This window comes from Jatropha curcas, chromosome 7, assembly GCF_041381405.1.
Source record: "Jatropha curcas cultivar XTBG-Jc1 chromosome 7, XTBG_Jcur_1.0, whole genome shotgun sequence".
NCBI classification, from domain to species: domain Eukaryota; kingdom Viridiplantae; phylum Streptophyta; class Magnoliopsida; order Malpighiales; family Euphorbiaceae; genus Jatropha; species Jatropha curcas.
Genome location: NC_143157.1, coordinates 3,667,172 through 3,681,929, shown reverse-complemented (window position 1 = coordinate 3,681,929; position 14,758 = coordinate 3,667,172). Strand labels below are relative to the sequence as shown.

At 31.6% G+C, this 14,758-nt stretch overlaps 2 protein-coding genes and 1 pseudogene across 2 annotated transcripts; 1 reads left to right on the top strand and 2 right to left on the bottom strand.

Moving 5' to 3' along the window:
- LOC149494597 (peroxidase 15-like) lies at positions 1 to 2,456 on the top strand. The gene is made up of 4 exons (XM_089724057.1): positions 1 to 343; positions 628 to 819; positions 911 to 1,079; positions 1,918 to 2,456. Exons 1-4 carry the CDS (start codon positions 86 to 88, stop codon positions 2,379 to 2,381), a joined length of 1,083 nt encoding a protein of 360 aa, XP_089580183.1. The 5' UTR covers positions 1 to 85; the 3' UTR covers positions 2,382 to 2,456.
- Positions 2,457 to 3,316: 860 nt separating this feature from the next.
- LOC149494596 (protein trichome birefringence-like 4) lies at positions 3,317 to 7,503 on the bottom strand. The gene is made up of 5 exons (XM_089723744.1): positions 6,650 to 7,503; positions 5,677 to 5,869; positions 4,874 to 5,067; positions 4,639 to 4,797; positions 3,317 to 3,810 (listed from the first exon to the last, which is right to left on the bottom strand). The coding sequence occupies exons 1-5, from the start codon at positions 7,420 to 7,422 to the stop codon at positions 3,435 to 3,437; spliced, it is 1,695 nt and encodes a 564-aa protein (XP_089579870.1). The 5' UTR covers positions 7,423 to 7,503; the 3' UTR covers positions 3,317 to 3,434.
- Positions 7,504 to 8,408: 905 nt separating this feature from the next.
- LOC149494595 (uncharacterized) lies at positions 8,409 to 11,025 on the bottom strand (annotated as a pseudogene).
- Positions 11,026 to 14,758: the final 3,733 nt, after the last annotated feature.

Genomic DNA, 14,758 nt, shown 5'->3' with positions numbered 1-14,758 from the left:
TCTCTGTCTCATCTATAAATACAAAGCTTCAATAAACTCTTCTGACACTGCAAGTTTAAGAAATATTGTTTGTAAGATATAAACAATGCACAGTTCTGCTTCTTCTTCTTCTTCTTCTTCTTCTTTTGCTGCTGCTTCTCCATTAATGGTGGTAGCTCTAGTTTATGGAATTGTGGTCGGAGGAGTTTCAATGGCGTTTGGGCAGCTAAGTCCCACATTTTATGATGCAAGCTGCCCAAATGTGTCGAGCATTATACGTGGAGTCATTAACCAGACCTTGCAATCTGATCCAAGAATTGGTGCTAGCCTCATTAGGCTTCACTTCCATGACTGCTTTGTTGATGTGATTTCTTAAGTTCTCTTTTTATTTTTATTTCTCTGTTTTTTTTTAAAAAAAATTTCTGACATGAAATTTTTTTTTGATTAATTCAGTTTATAAATTTTATATTATCCGATATAATAACTTACATCAACTGCTATTAACTAGGAAAATGAATATTTTCTTGTTTTTATGCTTTTTATAATTTTTAAAATCAAATAGGCTTAGGTAAATTTATACATTTAGCCATGATTATGAATATATTATTATTATTATTATTATTATTAGTGATTTTTTTATGATTTCAGGGTTGTGATGGATCAATTCTATTGGACAATACTGCAACCATAGAGAGTGAGAAAGAAGCTGTTCCAAATAATAACTCAGCTAGAGGCTTTGATGTGGTAGATACAATGAAGTCTAACTTGGAAACTGTTTGTCCTGCCACTGTTTCCTGTGCTGATATACTCACTATTGCTGCTCAAGAATCTGTTGCTTCGGTAAATATTAACTGTTAATAAAAATACAGGAAGCTAATTATAATGATTAATTCTTGATTTATTAATGCTAATAATATGTATGGTTGTACAGGCAGGTGGACCCACATGGAGTAATCTATTAGGAAGAAGAGACGGTACAACAGCAAACAGAGCTCTAGCTAATATTAGCATGCCAGGTCCCTTTGATCCCCTTGATTTGCTCAAACAAAAGTTTACCAATGTTGGCCTCAACAACGACACTGATCTGGTTGCTCTATCAGGTAACTATTTTGTTTTTCACTTGAGAATTTATATAAATAAGGCTGGAAAATATGTAATTTTATCTTTTTACTATTCACGGAAAATTTTATCACTTTCAATTTTTGTTTTGATTCAATTAAACATTTTAAATTTTAAAATTGGATTAATTAAATGCTTCTTAAACAATTAAAAATATGCAATTATTACCTACGAATTGTGGCTCAGTTAGAAACACAGGTTGGACATGTGAAAAGAGCTTTTAAATTTGATATTCACTAAACACATCTGCAGAAAGGATTCCAGATTAAGCAGTCCTTGGTGATAGCATCGACGATTTAAAAAAAAAAAATGAAATTATTGGTTGGAAAGTTGTACTAACCACCATATCACATAAATGTTTTATATATAAAAACTAAAAAATTTAACTTTAGAAGTATGAATAGTCCTCGCAAAGTTTGGGATGATACAAAAATGTTTATAAAAAGTAAAAAAATGAATTTATATATTTGGCTAAATGAAGAAATAAAGAAATCTATAAAATGGACATTTCATGAGTTTGATTCTCAAACATTCAATTTTAAGAGTCAAACCACATGGGTCTCCTTTTTACGTAATTCTTTTGACTGAATTAAGGAGCTGAAAAGAGTGAGAAGTTAGAAAAAAAATTATAAATTAATTATTTTACTCTCAAAAATTATTTTTCTCCAATTACAATTACAGTACAATTATCCTCTAAGCTTTATTTTGTTGTAGTAATTATAAAAAATAATTATAATAGGATAAATGTAATCACACAAAGTTTAAGGTACTTTTTAACTTTATTTTTCTAATTTCAATTTTTTGTTTTCTTTTTTTTAGGTGCTCATACATTTGGAAGAGCTCAATGTAGAACTTTCGTGAGCCGTTTATACAACTTCAACGGCACTAATCTTCCAGACCCAACATTGAACACAACTTACTTACAGACGCTTCGACAAATATGCCCTAACGGAGGAAATGGAAGTGTGCTTACTAATCTTGATCTAACGACTGTTGATGCGTTTGATAAAAACTATTTCTCCAATCTTTTAACCAACGAAGGCCTTCTTCAAAGCGATCAAGAACTGTTTTCGACTCCTGGAGCTGATACCGCTGCCATTGTTAGCAACTTCAGTAGTAATGAAACTGCCTTCTTTGAAAGCTTTGTTCTCTCAATGCTCAGAATGGGAAATCTTAGCGTTTTAACTGGAACTCAAGGAGAGATTAGGTTGAATTGCCGGGTAGTTAATGCAAATTCTTCTTCTTCTACAGCTTTTGACGGTCCTCTTGTCAGCTCAATATGATCATCTATATTTATGTATAAGCTAATAGTGTGCAAAGCTTAAATAAAGATATATACCATCTACTGTGTTTGGGAACATCTCTCAATGGGAAATGTTTGAAATATGCTTTTATTTGAATGTTATATTATATGTTTTGGCTATTAGAGTTATTAACATTATCTCTGTTATTTATTTATACCAGTATTTAGAGGTTGACAGATTTGATTATAATTAAAAGTTTCTTTCTTAATGACATTTGTCTAACAACTAGTATAATCTATCACAGTTGCTAGAACTACAAACAATTAATATAACTAAACAGCTAATATTCCTCAACATAGCTTAAATAACAAAACTTATATATATATATATATATATATATATATATATATATATATATATATTCTCTCATTTTTTCTTATATTTTCTTAAGTAACAAAGAATAGTTTATTATTATTCAGGAAAGAGATGAACAAATAGGAAAAAGCTAACTCAGGATTCTACACCCAAGTTAGCGGTCATTTCCGTACACCCTCAAAACCTAAACTTAGACATAGAAAAGAAGAGAAAAGCCTACTGCTATTATAGAAAGATAACCAAAATCTGATAAATGACAGAAATAGAGAATTAGGATTAAACCAGACTCTTTTCATGAGTGGGCGAAAAGTATTGAGCTCCAAAAACAAAACTCCTCAAGAACGAAAACTTGAACATTTAACCCAAGAACCAGTAGATGAGATTAGAGCCAAGCTATAAAAGAATTGACCTGATCAACACCTTTCTTTTTTTATCCCAAGGTATCAGCAGAGGAATTTTTAGACCTGATTACAAGAACGTAAAACACCCGCGGTACTGAAGAAACCATGGAGTCCAGCTTGGAAATTTGAAATTAACCCACCATTTCCAGGATCTTGACAATTTGTTTGTAGCCCGTAACATTTTTGAGTCAGATTCGATGATCAATGGGACAAAGTTCAGGTTTTTTCTTCTTTTTTTCTTTTGTCATTAGGCCAAATCATAAATATTAAGTTTTTTGATGTTACACATATCAAAACATTGGAAAACAAAAGCCTCTCAAAACCCATGTTTATTACTACTTCGTACATGGCGTTGTTGTTTCCGTTGCTTGTGCTTTAAAAGGAGTTGAGCATATATAATCTCAGTCCAAGTGTCAGGAACACCAGGGAGACACCAATGGCTGCAATCTTGATGTTTCAATGGTGATCTCTTTTCCTCTTCTGGGATATCTTGCTCTCTGTAAATTGAAGGATGGGCATCCTTTCTAAAGTTGGTCATCCTTGTAACGTTTAGAAAGAACACTGGTGCTTTCATTTCCTCGATCACTGACTCTAGAATAGGCACCAAAAATGGATCAGCTTCAAATTCAGTTTCATCCTTAAGTGGTTCAGTCTCACCATCGCAATGCCCTCCAGAATTCCATACTCCACCTCTGTCAATTTATAAAGGTTTCAAGATTAAATTTAATATACATAGGTTTCAAGATTTCACATTGCAAATAAGTTCACCAGACCCTGTACAGATTGGGATATCCACCCGATGGATCTTTAAAATTCAATGTTGATGGATCATCCATTGGAAAGCCAGGCCCTGCAGGAGTTGGTGGTGCTCTTAGAAACTCCCATGGTCAAGTGTTAAATATTTTCTACAAATCAGTGGGTGTTGCAGACTCAAATGAAGCAGAATTTTTGGCAATCGAAGCCTTCTCTTCCTTGCATTTCCTTTTACTAGTTGAGTCTAATTCAAAGAATGCGATTGGTTGGATGTTGAACGTAAACAATAGACCTTGGCATTGGAAGAAAAAAATTTAACAGTTGGATTGTTTGATCTTATCCTTAGTATACATCGCTTTTTGTCATGTTAAAAGAAGCAAAAATAATTTTGCAGATGTGTTGGCTAAATGTGCAGAATGATTTTTTGGCTTGGTATGAAGATTTTGTATTTGGTTTATTTCAACTATTTATTCTCTTATCTCAAGAGAAGAAATAGTTGTCTCTTATAAATTTTGTACTGTTTTGATTTCATGTTTTTTTACCTAATGTTTTCGGATTAGGTTGGGTTTGTTTGGAGTGAGCCTATTGGCTCGGAATTAAACACCTGAAAATATTAAGTTTTTCTGAATTTATAAAAATTAATAAAATAATTAAATTGCCTACAAAAAAGTTCACGAGACAAATTAAGCATTATTCCTTTTAAATTTCTAAGTGAATGAAGTATCTAACCTAAGAGAAGAATTAAATAATGTATAATGCATGCATACCTAAAGTGGGAAACAGAATAACTCCTGAAAACAACAAGGGTCTTGAAAGGATCAACATTTGCTTCCACCCATCTTACCCAAGTTGTCATGGCTTTCCTAAATGCTATTTCAACCTTCAGTTCATCATATACATGATCACCTTCTTGGTAGAAATCTTTCCTGCAAGTGATTTATGCAATTATTAGTTTATTTAATATAACTACATAATTAAGAAGAAAGGGGATTTGGATGTTACCCACTGGAAGTTTTCTCATGAGTCCACCAATGGCCTGTGTTGAATACAAGAACATCTGCATTTTTGTACTTATCAACTGATCTCTCTAACATATCTATTCGAAGTGTTTCCTTCACTGATCCATTTGTTTGTGGTATTTCCCATTCTTCAACAAGAAAATTTGATCGAGAGAATTCCACAGTGAAATTATAATCCTAATGATTCATATTTTCCAGATTCAAATCATTTCCATGAAATATCGAGAGAAATTCAAATTTAGGATGGGGACGTTTCTTTTCATGGTTTGCAATATTTGTAAACTAGCTAGAAACAAAAGCTATGCATGGTGAAACTAGGCATGATCATGGTTAGGTTCAATACCGAAATTAAATAGAAATCGAAATGATCAAAATTAGAATCAGCTGTGGTGTGTATATATATATATATATATATATATATATTTCAACTAAAATTGAAATTTGATTTATTTCCACTTTGGATTCCTTATATTTGGGAATTAGAACCAGTGGTATAAAAATAATTAGGAATTTTTTTTAAGCAACTTTTTTGTTATAATTATTAGGATTTTTTTTATTGAATTCTTGTAGTTGAAAAGACTTGAACTTAAGAACTCTCATTTCTCCTACAAGTGAGAAAATCAATCAAAACCAAACTTATTGACAAACTCTTTTAGTATTTTTCAATACTGCTTGTTGTTGTTGTTGTTATTATTATTATTATTATTATATAATCGAATGAAAGCTAAAGGCAGCAACAGCATAAAATCACGACTTAAAAGAAAATGGAGAACTGAAATGGCATACTTGGAACACAAAGGAGTAGGAACCCTCCTTTTTAAATTCGTCGATGCCAGAAGCTTCATAAACTTTATTCTTATCTTTTGCTGCATTTCGTAGAGTACAAACCATTGATTCCCACATGTTCCTATTAAGAGAGTCACCAATGAAAACTACACGCTTCCCTCTTAAAATCTCCAACATATACTTGCCATTTAGCCTGTCAATTCAAAATCATCCAAACATAAACTTTTAGTCATATATCCAACATATGTCTTTCTGATCAAATAATTTATTTAAAAAAAAAAATGAATATTTTGTTGATTGTGTTTCCTAAGCACCCTGGATAACCAAACCAGAAATTAAAAAACTATTTTCATTTAAGTTACTTTTCGCAAACAAATAAAGCCTTGATATGAGATATTTTGAAGTGCGGATGAATTTGGTATAATTAGACATAAATATTATAGTTTATAGTTGCAAAATTTTCTAACATATATAAAAAAGGTAGATAAAGGAATAGGATAAGACTTGCCTATATCTATGTATAAGGAGCACGTAAGTTTTTCCAGAGGAGATGAATGGTCAAATTTTAATTCTTTTATCAGAACTAAAATTTTAGTTGATTTAGGTGCAAAATATTTTTTAATTTGAAATGGAAAAATTATAAAATTTACAAAATTAAAAATAATTTTAATTAAGATTGATAATTATGAAAATATTTGGCCTTTTTTTTTTTTTTTTTTTTTTTTTTTTTACCATTAAGGGTTTGAACCCATAATTAATTGGCTAAAGTTTTTTTATGAATTTATAAGTCGCATGTGAGATGTTATAGATGTTGACCTAATGAAAAATGAAACTTCAATATAACATGCAAAAAGAGGCATATTATAACACAATGCATGCAATGACAACAAATTAAAAAAAAAATAATATATCAATGCATATTTCAGAAATTGTAGAAAAATGGATATAAGTTTGTAATAATATATATGCATACCTTGGAATATTACAATGGTTGGGTTGCCATCTATATCTTTCATATCCATTATCTGGCCTTCCATTAACAAAACAATTAAAAGGCTCATCAATATGAGGGCAAGAACCTGGTTCATAGAGAGGATAAGAATCATCCTTCACCCATCTCCCATCAAATATATTGCAATTCCTCATTCTTTCAACCCATTTCTTATCTTTCCCTTTCCTGTTTCTCATCCTTTTTGGCACAGATTTCTTCAGCTTTTTACTTCTTGCCTTGTCATTTTTCTTTGTTTCTTTTTCTTTCTGCTTCTCAGGATAACCATTGCTCGAATCATTGGTTACAGATTGAGAACTCATTTTTACATTTCCCCCATTGTCATTTCCACCATCACTCAATAATGGGTTGTCACCTTCCAGTTCCTTCTTAATTTGTGATGTACTATTGGAAGTCTCATTGGCAACTTGTAAGGAGATGTTTGTATGATGAGAAAAAGAATGTGAATCATAAAAGAACTGTGAGAAAAAGTTGGTAAAATGGGATTTGTCAGGATAAGTAGAATTAGCTCTGGATCTAATGAAACTATTAAGCCAAGGAGATGAATAAAAGAAATAACTAGAAGAAGATGGATTAAAAGCCAAAAAGAAAGTACAAGATACAAATACTAATGCGAATCCATAAGCAAATACTAAACTTCTTCTTGCTTTAAAGATAGAGGATATGGCTTTCGATATCTCTATAGCTTTAATGTCTAGATGTTTTTTGGTCGGAATATTTGATGACATATTTACCATTGTCACAGAATCAGAAAGGAAGACACAGAGATAGAAAGAGAGGAACACTTACGACCATACAATATGTTAAGGAGAGTTAGGTTTATGTGTCTAAGAGAGAGAGAAGAAAAGTATAGTTGATTTTACGTTTATTTACTGTTATTGTTGTTAAGATAAATTCGGAGATGAAAGTTCTATTATTGGTGAATCCTTGCACTAAATGACGATGTCGTGTACAGTCTAGCCAAGTATTAATTTAAATTTGTAACTATGAAAATAGTGGTAGATTGAAAATTCTATTTTTCAGTTTAATTAAATTGCAATTTAAAATGACAGTCCAGCATTTAAAATTTCACTAGTTCTCTCAAGTCCTACATTGGACGATTGAGACTATTTGCCCAAAAATGTAAATAAGACGGTATATAAAAAAACTAATAAATGACTAACAGTTTAAAAGTTAACGGTGTGAGAAGCTTCAATTTATATTCAGGAGTTATAACCCAAAGAATGCCATCAATTTCGAGAAAAGTACAGTTAGAAGTGGCAACGGTTCTACAACCGTGGTTTCGGTTCTAGAACCGAATCGGAAATTGATAGTTCCAGTTACAGTTTGGAATCGAACGGTTATGATTCTAATTCCGATTATTTAACTGTTCTAAAATCGACAGTTCCTGCCGGTTTTTCGGTAAATCACATAATTGTAAAATAAAAAGTAAATCATATTTTTCTTCAAAATTTAAATTTAAAAATTTGTGAAATAATTTCTAAAAAAAATATCCTTAAAAAAATTAAAAAATGAACTTAATTTATTTTTATTTTTTTAAAATCTTCAACTTAATTGTTTTTTTTTTTTAAAGTTAGAATTTTTTTTATAAAAAAAAGGGCTTGAACTTAATATTTTTTATCAAAAACTAGGTTGCCTACGTATCTTGTTTTGGTTTAGAGGAATCAAAGTCCACGTAGTTCCTACTTATCTTGTACCAATTTCACCCTTTTTACCTTAGTCACTATTCCACCACCAGTTGATGTTCCAATTGAGGACCATTGTAAAGATCATATAAATCTTCATTTTCTTTGATATTCTCTTGTGCTCTTAGTTCAGCCTTGCTCCAATCATGAACGCATGATTGTGCTTCTAGTGAATTGGGTATCATAATAGATCGTGTTTCATCAAGTATGTTTCCTCCTTGACTAAAAGCTTATTCAACCGCAACAGTGGAGACTGGAATTAGTAAAACTTGTTTTGCATTTAGTGAAAGGGTTGGGAATGTATTGGCATGATGACTACACCAATCTAGAATTGGAAAATTATTATTTGCAAAACTATCACCAAACTCGAAAGAAGTGGTAAGATAATTATCAAGTTCGGGAAAAGAACCGGATCCTCTAGGTCTTTTTTGTTTTTGTACTAATATACGTTCAGCAACACCAACACTTACCTTTCATTTGGAAATGATTGATTATTAAATTGAGAAGAATTAGAAGAAGTAGATCAACTAGAATATTCAACAAATTCAATATATAATTATATAATATTTTTTCTAACTTCATGCAATATTATATTTATATTAACACTATCTTCTATATCAAGATTTAATATTTCATAATAAAAAGCCAAATCTTTAAATAAAATTTCAAATTTACATTTAGGATCAAATACACAAGCAACAAGAAAAAGGGATGGTATATTTTTAAAATAAGATAACTATTTTTTTTCATTTATAAAACACAATTTTTTAATAAATCATCATTTTCAAATTCTTGAAGTGCACTAACAATACTACTGTATATAGGGAAAAACAAATGAGATGTAGGATAATAAACCCCACTAAATTTATATGTAGCATCATTAAAAAATTGTAAAATATCCAAAATTTTTGCATAGATCTCCCAATTTTGTGAATATAAATTAATTTCTTCAATATTATTAGTAATAAAAATGCACAATAATTCTTTATATGAAAAAAACTCGTTTAATAATTCATATGTTGAATTCCAACAAGTTGGGATATCCCTTGGAAAACATTTTGGTCTTTTTTTTTTTTCTTTACAAAATTTAGCTCAACTTTTCATCACTTAGAGATGTTCTCATAAATACGAAATGACTTTTCTGATTAGAGACATAAAATATTCAAGAACTTTTAAACCATCTTGTAAACATAAATTTAAAATATGGAATGCATATATAATATAAAAAAAATTTTCCACCAATATTTGGTTCACAATTTGATTTGAATTCAGTGATTGATTTAGTGTTGGCAGAAGCATTATCAAATGAAATTGAAAAAAATTTTTTGGTCAACGTATATTCATCTAAAATTGAAACAATCATTCTATAAATATTATTCGCAGTATGTTTATTATCAAAAACACGAAATGCAATAATTCTTTTTTGAATTTTCCAATCATCATCAATCCAGTGACATTTAATACCCATATAAGAATGCATTTGCCAATGATTACTCCAAATATCACAACAAATTGAAACGTGAATTTTTATTTCAGAAAATAAAAGTTCTAACTCTTTTTTTTCCTTTTTTATATAAAGAAATAATAATTCGTTTTACAGTATTTCTTGGCACTCTTTTAGCAGAAGAATTTAAAACTTTTTGACAATATTAATTAAAACCTACTTTTTCACCAAAACGAAAAGATAAATGTTCCATAGAAATCATTTTAGCTAATTCTTCTTTTTGCAGTTTTTCAGAATATTGAAATAAAAAAATGTTAGAAGATGCGTACCCGGAAATTTGTGTTTGAGATCGATCAACTCCCATTTTTGTTAGATGTGTTGCCTCCAAATGCTTCTAAAATGATCCATAACTACCCGCTTATTTGTATTTATAAGATGTTCAACAATAATTGCAAATTACATCGAACATTTCGTCGCCTTTAAATTTCTTCGTGAAATGAATGGCGAATATGTCGGAACTTTGTCTTACTTTTTGAATAATTTGTGTACCTTACTCTTCCTTTTATTGTAAATTCTCATCGTTAAATTTAGATTCTTGAGTTGGAATTTCCAAATTTTTATTTGGATATCCCTCAAGATTATATTGGTCGAAAGTGAAATCGAAGATGTCGTTTGTAGGGAAAGATGAATATTGTGTTTCTCCGATCTTTCCCTTGCCCTTAGCAGAACTCGAGTTTCCTTTACTTGCAATTATTGGAAAATAATATGTAACTTGAAAAATTGAATAAAAAATTAGAGAGAATAATTAGCGATTGGAATTTGAAGAAATTAATTCACAATAATTTGGACAAATAATTGGAGATTGGACTTTGAAGAAATTATTTTTCAATATTTTGGACAATAATTTATGAGTGAAAATTAGAGAGATTGTAGAGTAGAGAATAATAGAGCAGAGAGAGTAGATATTATTTTGTGTGATGAGATTGTAAATGGAATGAGGTACTTATAATAAATCCAAAAAAATTATTTTTCCATAAATACCCTTGAAACTAGCCATTATGTAGCCGTTTATAGTTGTCAGGAGGGGTAATTTGGGGTTTCACAAAATTATTTGAAAAATAAAAAAAAAATTTTGTTGGAACCAACTAAAACCTCCGGTTCGAACCGGTAGAACCGCAGTTTGAATCGGTGGAACTAATGGTTCTAGCCATTTAATATAAAATTCAAAATCTGCTTGGAACAGTCGGTTCCAACTGTCGGTTCTAACCGGCTGAAAAAACCGTCAGTTCCAGACGATTCCGGCCGATTCTAGGAACCGCCGGTTCATGGTTCTAAAATGGTGAAACCAGAACTGAACTGTAGACCACCGATTCTGATTCTAGTTCGGACCGATTCTGATCCCACCAATTTCGATTCCGATTCTGAAAACCGTAATACGGCCGGGTCGTACAGTGGATTTAAGGTGAAGAATAAGTTAAAGAAAAGGGGCAGCCGCTAGGTGTGTTGACTTCCATTAGACGCGACAAATAAAATATTTCCTCCGAGGGCCCCGGTCCATGTTTAATACAACAGATCAACATATATTATGGACTTAAAGTTATATAGTAAGTTGATATAGATTAATGGACAGTATTAATTTTTGGGAAAAATATTTTTTAATTTCCTTGAGTTTTGGCCTAATTATTTATCTTGTGTCAGCCTTTACAAATAAATATTTTTTTCTAAGCATTTGTAAAACTGATTTAACTCATCTTTGAGTTTTAGCTCCGTTCAACAATAAGCTCCTTCCATCGAAAAAGTGGCTTTTTTACCGTTATGTCAATGTGTAAAGCACAAAATGCTCTTATATATTTGAAGGGTAAGACTACTATATAGAATAAGTTTTTTCTATATCAATAAAGACAAAGGTTTAAGCCATTAGATTTGTAACTTATAATTTTACCCAACAACCGGTTAATGGCTATACAAGTGCATTTAAAATCCATCTTTTTTTATTTTTCTATTAAATCAAAAACTTTTTTATTTTAAATTATTTGAAGTAAAGGATAACAAAAAGCCGTCTTCTTTCCTGTTTCTCTGATCTCTGGCTGCTAGTTGGACTTTTTCAGCTTATCCTTCCTCTTCCTCAATAGTCTCCTGAAAAGGGCTAGAGCTCCTAGTCCTTTCAAAGGAATTTATACTGTTTGGACTATGTGAACTGAGATGGGCAGAGATGCGTTAGTATTCAAATCTGAGAAGGGCTTCACTGGAGTTTGTAATAGTACATGCGAATTGAATAGGAGTGTCGATTGAAAATAAATGCGGGTAAGAATTATAGTCATCACAAATTACTGGATAATTCATAGGTAGAGCCTGTTAAAGTTACAGCCACAGCTCCATTCAAGAAATTGATGTAAGTATTGTTGATAGTTTTTGTAGAAATTTTGTTAAAGTCATTTAGATTTTGTTGTACTTTATTGAAGTCTAGAAGTAGTTGAACTACCTTGCTTTTAGGTAGGTTTGGTGAACAACCTTCCTTGACTTATAGAAGTTTGGTGAACAAACTTCCTTGACTTATGGAAGGTTGGTGAACAAACTTAGAATAAGTTTAGTATAAATGTTTACATTATGCTGTAATGAAATTAATGAGATGTGAATATTTGTTTCTCCACACTTACAAAATCTGTAGATTTTTCCTTCTCTGCAGAATTTTCCTTCTCTTTCTTATTTTTCTGCTCTTCTAAACCAACAAATGGTATCAGAGCAACCTTGATCTCAAAGGGCTGTGTGTGTGTTTGAGTGAAAATCATAGAGAAAGACACCAAATAAACCAGAATTTGTGAAATTTTCTGTTTATTTGCTTTTCCTTAAATGGCTTCCAGCAGCATGTCTCTTTCACCACCTCATTTTAATGGGGAAAACTACCATGTTTGGGCTGTGAAGATGAGAACTTATTTCAAGGGGCTTGGATTATGGCTGTATGTGGAGGAAAACAGAGTATCTCCACCTCTTAATCAAAATCCAACCCTTCAGCAGATTAGACAACAAGAAGAAGAGGTTGCTAAGGCTCCAAAAGCTCTGTCTTATATCCATGCAGCTGTTGCAGATCCTATCTTCACCAAGATTATGACATATGAGACAGTACATGAAGCTTGGGAGAAGTTAAAAATTGAGTATCATGGATCTGAAAAAACTAGACAGTGCAGGTATTTAATTTAAGAAAGGAATTTGAAATGTTGAAAATGAAGGATAATGAAAAGGTGAAAGATTATGTTGATAGAGTTATGAAAATTGTAAACCAAATTCGATTGTTGGGAGAAGAGTTAGAAGAGAAAAGAATTGTGGAGAAAGTTATGGTGACTCTCCCTGAAAAATTTGAAGCCAAGATTTCTTCTCTTGAAGATACTTGGGACATGTCACAAATATCATTGAATGAGCTTTCAAATGCTCTACAAGCTTTAGAACAAAGAAAAGCCTATAGGGAAGAAGAAAACATTGGAGAGAAGGCTCTTCTAGTGACTCAACAATCAAAAATGAAGAAGAATTTCAGAAAAAAATTGGAGGAAGGACAGATTTCCACATTGTCCACATTGTAAAAAAACAAACCACACTGAGAACTACTGTTGGTTTAGACCTGGAGCTCAATGTAAGGTTTGTAAGCAATTTGGTCGCACCGAGAAAGTTTATTCTACAAACTAGAATAAACAAACACAAGCCCATCATGCACAAGTCACCGAAAATTCTGAAAAGTAGGAAGAACAACTATTTGCTGCAAAAGAAATCAAAAAATGCGATGTCTCAATTGAAGCTAAAGAAGCATGGCTTGTTGATAGTGGCTGCACTAACCACTTGACACCAAACTTGGTGAATTTCGATAGCTTGGATACAAACTATTCTTCAAAAGTCAGACTTGGAGATGGTAGGCTTGTTGATATCAAAGGCAAAGGAGATATTATTGCACAAACTCCTTCAGGTACAAAGCGTGTTTCCGATGTTCTTTACATACCGGAGCTAAATCAAAGCTTGTTTTCGGTTGGTCAATTGCTGGATAAGAATTATAGTTTGCTATTTAAAGATAAAACTTGTGAAATAAGTGATCCTTCTGGCTCAAAGTTATTTGCTGTCAAAATGAAATGGAGAAGCTTTCCTCTAAATTTAAGAAGATTCGAAGAAGAATCTTGCTTGAGTCATAAAGAAGAATCTGATTTGTGGCATAAGAGACTTGGTCACACTAATCTCAATTCATTAAAATTGCTACAATCCAAGAAGTTAGTTGTTGATTTGCCATCTGTAGTTGAAAATAACAATGAATCCAAAGCCTACAGAATTTTGAATCCTGTTACTAAACAGGTGTATGTCGCCAAGAGTGTCAAATTCGATGAGAAAGGTGAATGTGATTGGAGTAAAATGGAACCAGAAAATTCTAAATCAGTTCTTGAACAAGATCATTTTCAGCAAGAGCAAGAACTTCCAGTTGACAATGAAGATGAATCAAATGAAGATGATTATGCAATTAGAGGAACAAGATCCCTAGAAGAAATTTACAATAGATGTAATGTTGTCTTACTTGAACCAACTCAAGTGGATGAAGCCTTAAAATTGTCTGAGTGGAGAGCTGCCATGGAGGAGGAGTTGAAGATGATTATGAATTTTCATCAAGAGGATCCAACTAAAATACTTTGTGACAACAAATCAGCTGTTGCTATGGTTAAGAATCCAATCTTCCATAATCCAATCTTCCATTGAAAAACAAGCATACAAAAATCAAGTACCATACAATGCATGAAGCTGAAAAGGAAAATAAAATTCAGATTGTTCATTGCAGTTCTGAATACCAAACAGCAGATATTTTCACCAAGGCATTGCGAAAACCAAGATTTGAATTTCTTAGGAATAGACTTGGTGTTTGTCTCAACTCTTGCATCAAGGAGGAGTGTTAAAGTTATAGCTACAGCTCCATTGAAG

Bases quoted from the DNA above. Each gene is read 5' to 3' on its own strand.
- LOC149494597 (XM_089724057.1), top strand. From the start codon at position 86: ATGCACAGTTCTGCTTCTTCTTCTTCTTCTTCTTCTTCTTTTGCTGCT. The intron at 344-627 runs GTGATTTCTTAA...TTATGATTTCAG, and splicing joins TCCATGACTGCTTTGTTGAT to GGTTGTGATGGATCAATTCT. The intron at 820-910 runs GTAAATATTAAC...ATGGTTGTACAG, and splicing joins CTCAAGAATCTGTTGCTTCG to GCAGGTGGACCCACATGGAG.
- LOC149494596 (XM_089723744.1), bottom strand. From the start codon at position 7,422: ATGGTAAATATGTCATCAAATATTCCGACCAAAAAACATCTAGACATT. The intron at 4,798-4,873 runs GTAACATCCAAA...AATCACTTGCAG, and splicing joins CATGAGAAAACTTCCAGTGG to GAAAGATTTCTACCAAGAAG. The intron at 3,811-4,638 runs GTATGCATGCAT...ATAAATTGACAG, and splicing joins TATTCTGTTTCCCACTTTAG to AGGTGGAGTATGGAATTCTG.